We start from the raw sequence: 15,607 nt of genomic DNA, 5'->3' as shown, positions 1-15,607 counted from the left end.
TTTTTGTCCGGTGGGAGTGGCCAGCTTATCTAGTGAATTCCAGTTAGCCTGCCGGGAGCAGGTTTAAATTTTTGGATGTGTTGCTATGGTGATTTATGTAAACTTGTTTAGAGAAACCGAAAAGCCTGACCTACGTCATCTTATCCTGAAAATTAGCCCGCTAACTCAGTAAGCCAGGTACGAGAAACAGGGCCCTGACCACAAGCAGGGTTTTCCCTCCTCTATTGATTACCTCGCTGCTCTCCTGATCAGCCACCTGCCTGCACAGCTGCTGCTCGTTTGCTCATTAGTTCCACAATATATATAAAAGCCAGTGTCCCCCTCGCACGCACATTTGCCAGGTGGCTGCTGTTGTTGTAGTGTGTGAGGCTCATTCAGGTTGGATACCTGTTGCTGATTTTCTGCTTGCTGATTCTGTCACTAAGCCTTCAAAGCCCAGGGAGTAAACAGTCTTTTACATACCTGCAAACTTGTCACCTTTTGGCGAAATTTGCCGTTTTAAAATGAAAATATGTCTTCCACGTGAATCGTGTAGATCCGAAAAGAGTTTTTATTTTTGGGAGGTCAACTGACCAGCGTTTCTGAGATTGGAGTGAGACACGGAACAAAACTGAGACATAATGACATAAAATGGTCAAATAAAAAGGCTGGTACATATTATTGCATATAAGTGTAATATGAAGTGAAATGTAGTAGTAGCAAAACAACATTCAGTATAGTACAGCAGTATTGCATATTGTAACAAAGTATTAAATCTACGAAACAAAATACATGATATATATATATATATATATATATATATATATATATATATATATATATATATATATATATATATATATATATATATATATATATATATACTGTTCAAAGGTTTGGGGTCACTTAGAAATGTCCTTATTTTTCAAAGAAAAGCACTGTTTTTTTTCAATGAAGATACCATTAAATTAATCAGAAATACATTGTAAATGTGGTGAATGACTATTCTCGGTGGTTTTTAATGAAATATCTACATAGGTGTATAGAGGCCCTTTTCCAGCAACTACCACTCCAGTGTTCTAATGCTACATTGTGTTTGCTCATCGCATAGAAGACTAATGGATGATTTGAAAACCCTTGTGCAATTATGTTAGCACAGCTTAAACAGTTACGCTGGTTAGAGAAGCTATAAAACTGGCCTTCCTTTGAGCTAGTTGAGTATCTGGAGCATCACATTTGTGGGTTCATTATACTCTCAAAATGGCCAGAAAAAGAGAGTCTATTCTTGTTCCTAGAAATGAAGGCTATTCCATGCCAGAAATTGCACATAAACTGAAAATGTGTCTGGGTGACCCCAAACTTTTGAGCGTGTGTGTGTGTATTTATATTTATACACTTAGGTATTGACAAAAGAAGAAATAAAACCCATTATGATCATAGTTTGTCAGCTTCTCGATGAGTGACGCTGTTCGGCACCTACTCCCGCCCAGCTTGTGAGTTGTTGAGGGTCCACATATTGGGCATGAATCATTAAGTGGGTTCAGTTTTGCTAATTGTGGGTAACTTATCTCATACAGTTCACAAACTCGTGTCAGCCTTTTCTAATGACGGAGGCAGTGTTAAATAAATAAATACAAAACAGGAAATATTGGCAGATGAAGACCTTGCATCAACACGATTACTGACCGGACAGCCGTGAGCATAAAGCTCACAGCCATCGCTCTGTCTGCCTTGCGCGTCTGTGTGTGAAAGTAAACTGTCTGCGGGCTCTCTTTCCCTAAACGGTGGCATTTTGAGGCTGATCTCTCTGCGTGTTATACATTGCATGCACTTTACACTAAAAGGTCAATGATATTTCTGTAGTATGGGGGTCTTTTTGAGTTTCTTGCTTACCAGTCCATGAAACATTTCACATCTTGAATGTCAAGAATATTCATTATTTACAATATCTGGCATAATAGCAGTGCCCTTAATTGTTAATTGGTGACACTGAGTGGGACTGTCTGGCCTTCCTTTGAGCTAGTTGAGTATCAAATATTTTAATTTTTAAGAGTTGAACTCCTTACACCTTACATTTAACACAGGATCGTTCTTTTTTTAACTACTCATTGTCACTTCCGACGCTATTATACTCCTGTATTGTTGTCAGTGGGATTCCTTTTTCTCTCCATTGTAAAGTAGTGTGTTTGATAATTGTCAGTGTTAACACACTTTTAAAGTACCTCAGTGTTCTCAGTGACCTGGCTCTCTTTGGACCTTTCTTCTTTGCTGTTGCATCTGCCTCAGCTCCCTGTTTACTATCAACTCCTGGCAAATTCATTTCCCTTCATATATTTACACCCTCTTTTACTTCACCTCATTACGTGCCATAACTTCTTCTCTGTCTGTGTGCCGCTCCCCTACCCTCTCAGTGACAGTCAAGGAGATATAGCTCCATGATGGCTTGTAGATTTTAAGTGCTGCACGACAGGTGCGGTGGTAAAGTATTGTACGACAGCAGGTGTATGAGCGCTCTATCGTGTACATTGAATATGTGTGTGTGTGTGTGTGTGTGTGTGTGTGTGTTGGCTTGACATTTATAGCTTTAGTGATTGTAGATTTTATCCTGCTGACATGTAATGTTTCCCCCAGTGGGGGTCTTTGTATTACACACCACCTCAGCATATTACACTATTGCAAGTAAACATTATAGCCTGGCCACACAGATAGAGATCCAGACCTGCAGACTCATACAGTATGTGCATGCGTACGGAGCAGTCCAATGCATATGCACAATAGAAATTGGTCCTTGTTATGAATTGGTTCTCCTGAATGTGACATATTTTTGTGTGTAGGCGTACACGTGCATGCATGCTCTAAATGTTATTTAACGTATAATTGATTCTCTCCTATTCCTCCTGTTTAACTCCTCTTGCTTTTCTGCCATGCTCTGAGTCTTCTGTTACATAAATAAATAGCTTAGGTGAAGCTTTTCTCCATACCTTAGAACAACTTTATTTTTTGTAAATCCTTCCCCTTTTTTTTTAGCTATTTTTTGAAGCAGTAGCGTTTTTTAATTAAAGCCGGCGCTGTTGGTGACAAGTTGAATATCTTCTACAAGTTCAAGTTTGCTTGTTTGAATATTATCTTTGTTTTTCATTCACAAAATGTAACTCCATAAAGTATAGGCAATGTTCAAAATGACACTTTACTGTTTTTGCCAATTCTGATGTTTTGTCATACTGTTCTATCTGTTATGTGATATGAGATGACAGTGATCTTCAACTTTAACGCCCTCCTTGGTTCTGTCTCCAGAATAAGGAGAATCCCGTCAATGTGACTCCACCCATTCATGCTGTGGACCAAGACAGAAACATACAACCTCCCTCTGACAGGCCGGGCATTCTCTACTCCTTTCTCATTGGTAGGTTTACTTTGTGTTGGCTTCTGATTGGTTATCACTAGTATACTGGCTGACAATGTACATGTCTGTGCCACCAACAGATGTAGAGCATTATAGGCTACAGTGTTGCAAATTAATGAGCAGGATTGCGAGGTGTTAATAATGTATATTTGTATTTGATGTGAAAAAACATGATGACGTACACGTTTGTTCAGTATTTAATTTGTATAAGCCGAAAACAGATATTTGTCTTTTAAAAAAAATATTCTCTCAGTTAATTTCACTAAAAGATATACTATATTGCTGTATAAACGTACATGTCATATACCCTAACAGCTGCTCTAATCTATATAGCTGACTAGCTGGCACAGAAAGAACATTTTTACGTTCAAAGCAAAAGACACAATGTTGTCCCTGAATGGTCACATATAAAGAAGACATTTAACGGCTGATTTACCAACAGCAAGAGAACTCAAATGTCCAGTGACATCTACACATTTGTTCACATGAGGCTTTACACAACCAAATCTTGTTAATGCAGATCTGTGATCTCAGGGATCCTTAAGCCTGGGGCCTAATTGTTAATTGAAAGGAAAGGATTGTAAGGTTTTTGAGTAAGGCGCTTAAATATTTAGATGCAGGATTAATTCTGAAGAGTATTGCTGTATGGGTAGTAATTGTTTACAGGATGCTGATAGCCAATTTGCAAAGGATAAGATGCTTACAATAAAACAGCGAACACTACCTAAGTTGAAAGTCAAATTCAAATTGTGAATGCAAAGACATAAAAAGCTTTGAGTTTTACTCTCTAGCATCTGCATAGTCTGAACAAATTTTACTACATGACTTAATGACATATTCCAGGCTCCTCCTATGAATATTTTCTTTCTTAGTAAGGCGTATGAGCGAATCTGTTGGATAAGCTTATGTTCAAAGAGGATTTTAGTATTAATGGTCTTCATCAGACAAAAGCATTTTGGTAATTGCTCTGTATAACAACATAATTTCAAAGAACGTGCTGTTGCAAAGTTGCTTGATTCGTGGACAAAGGAGCATACCTTAAGAAGAAGATAGGCACTCACACAAACATCCGTAACCACAGATCTCAGGGGACTGATGCTGCCTTGTGCACGTGTGCTTGCGCTGCTGCTCATCTTACCAAAATATGATTTCCCCACCGAGCAATGCAGCATTCTAAAGCGCTATATACGTATATATATATATATATATATATATATATATATATATATATATATATATATATATATATATATGTGTCTACGTGTGTTTGTGCATTCCCACCTGTGGAGAGCAGAGATGAGAAAACTGGGAACACTAGCCATTCTGCTCTCCCTCCCTTTTCCCCTCTTACCTGTATCTTTTATACTCACCCACCAGGCAAACATTTATTGATTCTTAAGCCAATTACTGATGTCTCTCCCTGACTCACATATACACACTACCCCGCTTTGGTAAATTCTCTTTGCTCAGTTCTTACTGTTTGTGTCCTATTGTCTGCTCTCTCTCTTTTAGGCAAACCAGAGTCCTATGCAGAATATTTCAGCTTGAACGGCACCACAGCAGAGCTGCTGATACTAAAGCCCATCGATAGAGAACTCTACCGCAGATTTGATCTGGTTATCAAGGTGAGAAACACTGGCACTGCAAAAAGAAGGGGCTTAACCTGATTTCCGCACCAGCATGTTTTTTATGGAGAAAGCTCCCTCAATGTGCTGTGCTTTTTTTCATTGCACTTAACCCCCAAATATCCATCAAGCTGTTGATCAGGAAATCTGTTATCTTAAATAAAGACCAGCTGCTCCTCCTCAATTTATTTATCAGGGGCTTCCTGGTTTCTGTCAATTAAAAGTAGTTTACCAAGAACATATTAAGTGCCAGTAATTGTGATGCATTAGCACAATCTATATCATGCTGTGTGAAGGTGTTTTTTGTCTCACTTAGGCTGGTAATGGAATTAGACCACCAAGCATACATCAGGTTTGGCTCTACTGCAATTTCAAATGCAAATTTCCCTCTATATAAGGATTTGGCTGGAGTTAAATGTGTGCATATATGAATGTAGAGTTATTGTTTTTACAAAATGACACTGCATTCGGTGTACTATTGGGATGGTACATCTGTTTGACCCCACATGAAGTAATGCATGAGGGTAAGAGGAGGAAGAAACTCGAGGGAGCAAGTAGGCAACAAGAATGAGATGTAGAAGACAATGGCGAACAGAAATAAGATGCAAACAGAAAAGAAGACGCATTGGAGAGTAGAGTTAAACAAACAGAAAACACACAGGTACACAGGCAATCAAACCGTTGTATAGTCGATTTATATGTATGTGTTTTAGATTGGCACATTTCAATCAACTCTAAATAGCCGAGTTTGTCCTTAAGCTCCATTTGAACAAGATTAACGTTACAGGGGGAGGTTGGGAATGAACACTGTGTTCCACAATAATTTAACTCAACGTTCTGGATGCCATTTTTAACCGTCGGGAAATTACAGGATATGGTCTGTAATAGACTTTCCACACAAGGAGAAAGCCAAAAGCCTTCCCAAGGGTGGAGTGAGAGAGTTGAAGGGGAGATGTGAGAAAAAGAAACTGAGGAGAATTTGATTCAGAACTCAATCTGATCAGAAGACATAGACTGGCTTAACTTTGTCTAATTCCAAGGTGCATGGAAGAGAGAATAAATCTGAAAGGTGTTAAGACCAATACATTTCAGCTTTCGCCTTCTTCGGAGTCATCAGGAAACAAACAAACAATATTTGAAATAGCATAAATTAGGTATAAATCAGAAAAGAGTAGTACAAAAAAAAGGTGCTTGAAGGTGAAACATTGCAGCCAAAATGAAGATGTATTTTCTCCCTCGCCTTTAGGCAGAGCAGGACAACGGCCACCCCTTGCCAGCTTTTGCCAACCTCCAAATTGAAGTTCTGGATGAAAACAACCAGGCACCCTACTTCCTGGAGGCCGGTTTCCATGGCTACGTCAGTGAAGCATCACCAGTGGGAACCACCATAGCGACCAGTGCCAGCCTGTCTGCACCGCTGGCCATCGTTGCTCTGGATAACGATGTGGAGGAGGTGAGGATAAAGGCATAAAGAGCTGTCATCGACTAAAGACATCAAAAGCACATTAATACTCATGTTTTGACTAATCAAATTATCACACTGAGGAGAAAAAATAATGCTTTTGTAAATATATGGACTATTTTTTTTGCAAAAATGTTATGTAACATTGTTTATAGCGTTAATATTCACATCTCGCAAATACACCTTTGTGCAAATAAATGCATTGCATTCAAGTGTTTATGACAACCATATCCACATGTTTTATGATTTGTTTCATCCTTTTGTAGCTGACATCCAATGAGATGCCTGTAGGTATCAGCCGAGGTTGTTCTTCATACCTTTACCTCCTTTTGCTTCAACTGGTTGATGTTAACGAGGGCTGTGCCTTTGACAACAAAAACTAGTATGAATTGATTTGCTCTTAATTCCAATGCCTGTTTCCCAGTGTTTCAAGACAACTTGTTAATAATTTGCTTTAGTTGGCATTCAAGACGTGCCATGTAACAATTGGCGAGATGGAAATTGACCGTTCGCTCAGTTCCCCTAGTTTACGGTTGATACGCCTTTGGAGTTCTCTCTTGTCGCATGGCACTTAGACTGTTTATGGTAATATTACTGCTCGATTTATTACTACATTTGTTTAATTTTAAACGGGTCCTATTTTTATCAGGCATCGAGTCGAGTTTGCCTGCTGGAATAAAAATAAACTGGCTGCTAGCTGAGCATCACAAGGAGGGATGGGAAGGGGGATGAGTGGTCGTCCTGAAACCGCAAGGCACCCGGTTCGATCCCCAGTCCCCCCACAGCTCACATGTCGAAGTGTCCCTGAGCAAGACACCCAACCCCCAGCTGCTCCTCGGGCGCCTCAAAGGGCTGCCCACTGCTCCCTAATCAGGGATGGGTCAAATGCAGAGAAGAATTTCCCCAAGAGGATTAATAAAGTGCATGTTTCTGTTTCATTAACAGGTCATGTTGTATTCTTTTGTTTTTGAGTTTGTAGAGCAAAATACATCGATAAATGTATAAATCAAAAGACACGACCCTCCAAACTCTTTAGGTGTGGTGTATCAGTCTTACAGTACCATGGCCACCACTCCAACATATGGAGACAGGTCCGCCATACCTTGTTACAATTGCAAAGCTATGATTGGACAATTGCGATTTGAAGGCGGCGTTTAGCCAACAGTCACTTGTTATCATAAACCGTGAAGGTACATCCTTATATTCTGTCCCTTTGGAACTTTCCTCGAGGTCTCAGGTGTTCTAACAGAAGTAAACAAGCCAATTCCTGTTCTTCGACACAATTGAATCACCATGTAAACAAAAGCTACAGCATGGTGACTGTTAAAACCGTGGGAACTCCTGGCAGGAACAAACCATTGAGGTGTCCATTTCAGCCCTTCTTTGTGTCCTGAATCTCTACTTTGTGCCTTGCTTGCAGTGTGTGAAGTGCCCTATCTAATGTCTCTGTGAATCTGGATGGTAAAACCATTTCCCTCCTAAATTGCTTCTCTGTGATAATGCAAGAATTTACAGTGCTGCAGCATTGTTATCGCCACTGCTTTCCCAAGAGCTTAGTTTGTTGAAGATGTAGCATAGACGTCTTGACAAAAACAAGCTTTGGTTCATTGCTTTCTAAAAGACCCCCACAGCAGGGAATGAGCTTAAGTGGGGATAATGTGTGTGTTTCAGGATGTTCCTGAGACTCTGTGTGTGTCTGTGTGTGTGTGGAGATTGCTATACGTTGAGTTATTTTAAATATTGCTAACCCTGGTCTTTCCTCCAGCATTAAGTACCAACAATGATGATTAGTCCTAATTACTTTTATGTGCCATCCGTCATTTTTATTTATGTGTGTGCATACGACCGGGTATGTGTGTGTTTATTTATGACTCAATATCCACACTGGCTACATCGACAATATTATCAGCCCTCCTACCCTGCTGAGCCAGCCTTATCTAGAATGAGAGCTCGCACACACACATAGACACTCTCATACATATACAGAGGAGGGGACTGTGTGGGGAATGTCAGAGGAATACTTGGCTGGGGATTGCCTCTCCATCACTAGCATAATACACACACACACACACACACACACACACACACACACACACACACACACACACACACACACACACACACACACACACACACACACAGAGCTCACACACACAGAGCTCACACACAGGAGAATTGTTATGTCAAGCAAACCTCAGAGATGTTTTTCATTCACCCTCTCCTGTCTAAGCATGTCTTTGCTCTCAACTGTTTAGGAAACATTTTCATTTGTTCTGTTTCTCCAGTTTTCCTTTAATTTGGAAAATATAATAATTTCTCAAGGAGAGAGATAATTGCTGCTTTCGTAAAATGTGTCTCACTTTTGTTATGTGCTCTTTTGATGATTCACTGTAGATTCATCAAGCATCCAAGCCCCTCAAATGTGTGTGTGTATTCCTTTAATTGAACCAATTAAGGTGCTTAGCAACCATCATGCCATTGCTGTGGTTACTGGGCAGCTGTCAGGTGTAAATGAGCTACAGCTTTATGTGTGCTCTGCTAGCAATACAGTGGACTTTCAACAGCACCCTTCCTTGGTTAAAAAAAGAAAATATGCAATGACTTTAATGTCTTTTCTGTTCTCCTCAACGTCTTTCTTTCTCTCCAACAGACCAGGGACCCTCAACTCCAGTTCTCATTGGACAGCTATGCTAATGTTTTCGCTGTGTCTGCAACTGGAATCAGACGATATCTCACCCTGGTGCAGACGCTGGACAGAGAGACACAGGACTCCTACACATTCACGGTACTCTAGAGCCTTTGCATTAGGGTGCATTATATACAATATGTATGCGGGAGAGAGAGATGAGCTTCTGATGTATTTGAATAACTCGCCTCAAGAGGTAAAAACCCTAGTGGTGGTCTTGAAAAAAGAGACTCTTATGTTGTGAAGAGGTGCAAACAGGAGGCAAAATAAGAGGAGAGGATAGATTGGAGAGGAAACAGGAATGTGTTAGGCATCTATGTACCTGTAGCTCCACAAAGTCAGTCATGTTTCCTAATTTACCCATTTAACCAGTTACGAGAGAGAAGTGAAAAAAAAGTGAGGGGGAGTGAAATTGCAGGGGGGCGGCTGTGCGAGAGAAAAACACACTTTTACGAGAGCAGGTGATGACAGAGAAATCACCCAGCGACATAGATGGAGGGGGAGGGGAAGCACAACAAATTAAAGATATGAAAATAAAAGAGACAAAAGTGGACAATCGTGTCTTTTCAGGGGACGTTTAAATCTACTAATGTTTAAATATGGGTTTCATTTTGTATTTAGCATTGCTTCTCTATACAATTGTAAGAGCATGAGCAGGGATTTCATGAGTTATTGGTTAGTTCTCTGCATGCAGGCCAGTACCTCAGTAACTCAATGCATAAATAGGTTTAGAAAACATCTTTAGATTACATTTACCTTTACTACTTTCAGTTTAATTTTCATGCAAATAATTTTTAACTGTATTTTGACTTTTGCTTGTAACAGAATATTGCTACTTTTACTTCCACCCGTGTGAGTGTGCCTCATCATATGATGTGCAGCATTGTTTCGTTACATACAGCAATCAGTTCAGTCTGGTCATGCTGGCAATGTGAGTGCATGTCTGTGCATGTGTGTGTGTGTGTGTGTGTGTGTGTGTGTGTGTGTGTGCGTGTGTGTGTGTGTGTGTGTGTGTGAAAAGCAGCATGTTGTATGAGTTTATGAATCCTTGTGTGTACATGCATCTATTTGGAAGTTAAAGATGAGGAAAGGAGAAAGCCTGGTGTATTGATTGAAAGGCAGAGGTGTACAGTAATCATCATGAAAGCCTTGCAGGAGAAATTAAACTTGAGGATGGGGGGGAGGGGGAAGGAAGAGGAAGAGAGAGACCTGGAGGCTGATTTTCATTTTAAAGGAGTCAATCAGCTTCTTGGCAGATGAGTTTGCGCCTGAGAAGATTGCTTCAGTGAAGGAGCTTCTGTCGCGTCTGTTGATATGCACTTTGATATGCATCATGGATGGATATTTACATTGACACATTTAATTTGTTATTTTTAATGTTTGTGTGCTGAATGACACAGGAGACCAAGATCATGACAAAAGCCTTGTCGGGAAGAATTTTATTTTTCATTTCGTTCTAAGCTCATTTGCCAGCTATGAAATCTCAGACAGCCTACTTAACTTTGAGTTTTCGAATTTCCTCTCACTATCGCTGAGTATTTGCAACATTTCAGAAATGCTAAATTGTATGGTGGATGTTTGCTTTTTTTCTGTGTGTCTAAAAAGCTAACATTACAGGGAGCATTATGTCATTTGACAGGATGAATAAGTTCTGCTTACATTAATAGCTACATCATTTCGGAACCGTGCTTATTCACTTTGTGCTCTCATGTTTGTATGCTAGCAGGCAGTTAGCTTTGGTTAGCATGAAGACAAGAAAGTGAACAAGCGTGTTTGCTAAATTTAAGAAATTAATTTGAAACGATATATAATACAAAAAACAATCGAGTGATACATAACATGAAAGTATTTTAAGTTTAATGTAATGCACATTGAAACATTATGATTAATTGGACACAAAGGTTTGTCCAATGTTTCTGTGTTTGATACATATTTCACGCAGACTTTATACACACTAAACGCAGTGGGAAACAACAATCATTGAGAGGAAATTGTGAAGATTAAATAAGATAAAGGCGAGTGACAGACAGGACTGATAGGTTCAAGAGTTTTCAGTTGCACCCACACATAAATATACTCAAAACAGGTATTTAGATTGAAAAAACACTGAACCACTCTACCTCAAAAGAAATGGGGAAACAACCAGGCACTATCAAGATGTCAAGGGAACGTATTGAGAACACAGTCCGCCAATCCAGGATTCTCAAAAGGTGGCTTTTTGTAGCTCGGCTGAGTGGAACATTTTCTCATGGAAGGAAAAAAATATGTATTTGCTCTTGTCCTTTTTCCTCTTCTCTGTGTCTCTCCAGCTTTTAGCGTCAGACGGAGTCCAGCAGAGCATGCCGGTTACCGTGCTGATAACGGTGTTGGATGCTAACGACAACACTCCGACTTTTGCGAATGTCTCTTATAATGTCAATCTGTTTACTGATATGAACGCTGGAGAAACTGTGCTACAGGTACGCACTGCGAAACACACACTACGTATTACAGTTTCGATGTGTGTAGTATTTGCAACTTATTACACTTCATATGATGGTGAGTGTTTAGACACCTGTGTGTGTTTGTGTATCTCCCCCAGCTGGCAGCAGTCGACTCTGATGCAGGTCCCAACGGTCGGGTCACTTACCGGATCTTAGCTGGTGACCAGGGACATTTTCTCATTGGTAAAAGGTAAACATATCACGTGCATTGTAATATTTATGAAAATGTTTCTTTCATATCAATACCACTTATGTTTGTAATCTAAATATGAAGCTACCACGAGCCATCAATAAGCTTAGCTTAACATTGAGACTGAAAACAGGTGGAAAGTGCTAGCCTGGCTCTGTGCAAAGCTAAGAAAAAAACTCTTGCCAGCACCTCTAAAGGCTTGTTCAAACAGGTGTTTCAGATGCTTTTTTCAGTCATCCTACTCACACGCATCTGGCAGAACTGAAAAACTTCTATTAATAAATACAGGCTGGGTAACAGCTCACATTTAACTCTCCATACTATTGTGTGACCCCCCAACCCGAAGCGTAGTTTTACGTTTAAGTCCATTTTCTTCCGTTTTCGGTGCACAGTGATTGAGCACTGCCAAAACATGCATGATCTTCACTCACGGGCAAATTAAGAAAAGGATTGAGTGGCTTTTGCAGCCGCTAAACCTATGCAAGCAAGACAAAACCAAACTGTGTAATCCTAAAAGCACCCTCAAAGGGTGAAATGCACCCCTCACTGCGCCGCTAAGCAAATAGTGTCTCGGTGCTCCTTTGCTATTTGCCCGTATTAAAATCCCTTTTCTATGCAAATGAGCCTCATTGCAAAATCAGTTCGATTCACAAAGATCAGCACTAATAGCCACGTGCAGTTACAGTGAAATAATTAGTCTTCAGAGAGTTGGTGGTAAATGAAGCACTTATATAAATATAAGTGTCCGCTCAAACTCGTTCATTTTGGGATGCAGTGACAGAACGCAATGACCGTTTTGTAATGACAAATAAATAAATAAAGCTCTGCTCAATTACTTTTTGGAAAATACAGGACAACATTTTTTCGTGAGTCAGACATTGAGACGCAGCAGATAGTTGTTGCAAATGATGCACAAATCATGGGGCAATAAGCAGCCCCAAAGCATTCTTTGTGAAAACACCCCTCAGTTCTGTGCCTGATGGAGGACACAAGCTGTGTAAAGACTGTGTGAAATTCATGTCCTACCTTCACTTTAGCAATTTTAATGAAAGCGTTCATCGTGATATAATGAATGAATTTGTTTTCACAGCACTGGGGTTATTACTGTGGCACCAAGTGTTGAGCTCACTGTTGGGCGTCACTACGCTTTGACCGTAGAGGGCATGGACAGTGGGCCTGCACCCCAGAGAAGGTAAGCGTTTCTCTCTTTCCACTTATTCAGTCTTTTACTTCATCATTCTGGAGCCGATGCTTGAAAGGTCATCAGATTTCCAGAGCTTTCACACTCTTTGTCAGACACTCCACAGCACTCTCACACTTTATCTGCCGTTCTCTTCATCTGTTCACCCTTTTCCGGTGAGATGTTTTCATTTCTCGAGATACATCAGGAATTCTGCTTTTATATTTGAAAATGGCAAGAAAGGAGTCTAAGAAAGGAAAATTGACAAGACAAATGTTTAAAGGAAAGAATAAAAAGGGAGAAGAGTACAACAGAGTGAAAGGTAATGAGTGCCGCACTGCTAGTTACGCTCTTCTTGAGAAATGGACTGAAAATTATAGGCTACTGTCTGCATTTCATAGAAGGGACAATTCAAGCAAATGCAGGCACACAATATCTATAATAAATGCCCCAGATGGTAAAAGACACAAAATGTAATGAAATCTAGTTTTGCCGCATTCTAAAGGATAAGGACTGACTTGATAAGGTGACTTTTTTTTATCCCCTGCCTCCTGTTTTCCATCTCCTGCCCGTCATTTCTCCTCCATGGATTAAATCAATAAGAAGCCATAACTTTCAGCAACTCACACACTCAGGCTATTCCCCAACTTGGGTTATTTCATGGGAAATGCAGCTGCCACCAATATGTTTTAGCTCTATGTGTATTGATTAAGTAGCAAAGTCTGGCAGAGACCAGTTCAATTTCGAATTTTTTAGTTTTAGCAATTACCGTGCAATATCGCAGAAGAGAAGCAAATCCAGCCATCGAACCGTTCAGCCACTTGAACATGGTCTTTCTACTTTGCTCCACAGATTGCAGTTGCAGTGGCAACTTAGATTTTTCACTGCGCCATGCCTTAACATAAGAAGCATAGGAGAACAAGGCTGCGTGCTTTTGCAGGTTGCAAAGAAAAAGTAGCTCACGACCTTTAATGCACGATGTCCCTCATTTTCCTTTTCCTCACAGTTTTCTTGTCTTCTTACTTATCATATAATAAAGAAACGCCATAAGGAAAAAAACATGAGTAAAAGGCATCAATGAAAACAAGTAATGTAAACAGCCACAGTACTGCTCCAGCATGTTTGCTGATACTCAAAGCACACGTGGGTGAAGTTCTTCTTGTTTTGCGCTTTGGCATTCTCAACAAAAGGATACATCAAGACTGCAGTGTCCTTGCAGAAAGGACAAACAAGCCACTACAAACACACAGGACTATTTGATAACGATTTTTGTTTTAAGAAAAGGTCCAGTACAAAACTGAGGCGACGATCGCTTTAATTTGTGCTGTCTGCAGCCAATTTTAAATAACTCACCTGGTTCCATTTTAGAATATGGGAAAGCTATATGAATGTTTTGCATGACAGTGTGTTTATCAGCAGGTACCTCCCCCCTGTGAGCCTCCACACTAAACCTCTCGCTGCTTAATGTGTTGGTCAAATTGTTGAGAGACCTGCAAAAAGCTGACCTGAATGAATAAGCGCTGCCAAAGGCAGAATGAGTGAGCATTGCATTCCATTTAACCGTGTCGGACTCACGATGGACAGTTTAAAAAAAAAAATGATGCTGCAGAATCAGACATATTCTTCTTTTCTTCTTTATGCCACATATTTGTATTCCTTGTCTCATCCTATTGCCTATACATCTATGTTACCCACAATGCAACCTTCAAGTAGAGGCAAGGAGTGGGCTACAGAGGTGTGGTAAACTCCATTCTTTTTTATTTTCAAACTTGTACTCAAGTCACTTGCCGGTGTCCCCAAATTCTTTTCAGATTTAAGCACTCACACATGTAGCCGAATGATCGCAGTGTAAAGCCTGGATGTTTGGATCCTTTGGATCAGCCCCGGGACATCTCTAATGTAAATAATTAAAAGCTCTGAAACTAATAATGAAATTCTGTGAAACACTCAAAGCTCCGTCAGTTGCCTTCTGGGCTGTCCTCAGATCTACCCAAAGTGAATCAATCTTGTCTAATACAGCAATCCAGTTTCATAAAACAGATAGTGTGTAAATGATTGTCATGGCTTACTTTTAGCATATCTGTATTGGATGATGATTTATTTGTCACAAATGCAATGTATTGCTCTCTCCAACAATGTTTATCAGTCATAAAAACTGAAATTGTCTCCCAACATGGCTCCAGCTGTGTAGTTGCCAAATCAATACAGAATGTGAACCACTACAGATTGAGGTTGTTCCAGTGAGTGGCCCACAGATTGTCCCCAAATTTCCCCAGACTCTCAGTTTATCTCAGCTGAAAACATAACCCCCATAGCAAATCAATATCCATCTCAGCGACCTGATTTGTTAAAACTATGGGTCAGGACCCAAAATGAGCCATGTGTCCTCTTCCTGGCGTGCACCAACAAGACATGAGTGACAGCCTTTTTAAATGACTTTAGATCTTAGCTTGTGAGTACTACATCTCAATGTTAGGGGGCTGGGACTGTTGAGGAACCCTTGAGATATGCATTTCATTCAGATTAGAAGTGCTTTTCCATGGCCTACATAGATGCACCCCAGAATACTTAAAAACTGTGAATGCTTGGGGGTCTCATT

General features: G+C 40.1%; 1 protein-coding gene across 1 annotated transcript in view; it reads left to right on the top strand.

Moving 5' to 3' along the window:
* The window catches only part of LOC306754197 (protocadherin-15-like), a gene marked incomplete at both ends in the record, with an annotated part of 129,601 nt that overhangs the window by 30,298 nt on the left and 83,696 nt on the right, over positions 1 to 15,607 (top strand). The window contains 7 exons of the mRNA XM_079238121.1: positions 3,274 to 3,382; positions 4,895 to 5,007; positions 6,254 to 6,460; positions 9,120 to 9,254; positions 11,465 to 11,614; positions 11,737 to 11,828; positions 12,919 to 13,020. Coding sequence (XP_079094247.1) covers positions 3,274 to 3,382; positions 4,895 to 5,007; positions 6,254 to 6,460; positions 9,120 to 9,254; positions 11,465 to 11,614; positions 11,737 to 11,828; positions 12,919 to 13,020 — 908 coding nt within the window. The remainder of the gene's footprint in view (positions 1 to 3,273; positions 3,383 to 4,894; positions 5,008 to 6,253; positions 6,461 to 9,119; positions 9,255 to 11,464; positions 11,615 to 11,736; positions 11,829 to 12,918; positions 13,021 to 15,607) is intronic.

This window comes from Taurulus bubalis (assembly GCF_910589615.1).
Source record: "Taurulus bubalis genome assembly, chromosome: 2".
NCBI lineage: Eukaryota > Metazoa > Chordata > Actinopteri > Perciformes > Cottidae > Taurulus > Taurulus bubalis.
The sequence above is the reverse complement of the archived record's forward strand: the minus strand, read 5'-3'. Positions and strand labels throughout refer to the sequence as shown.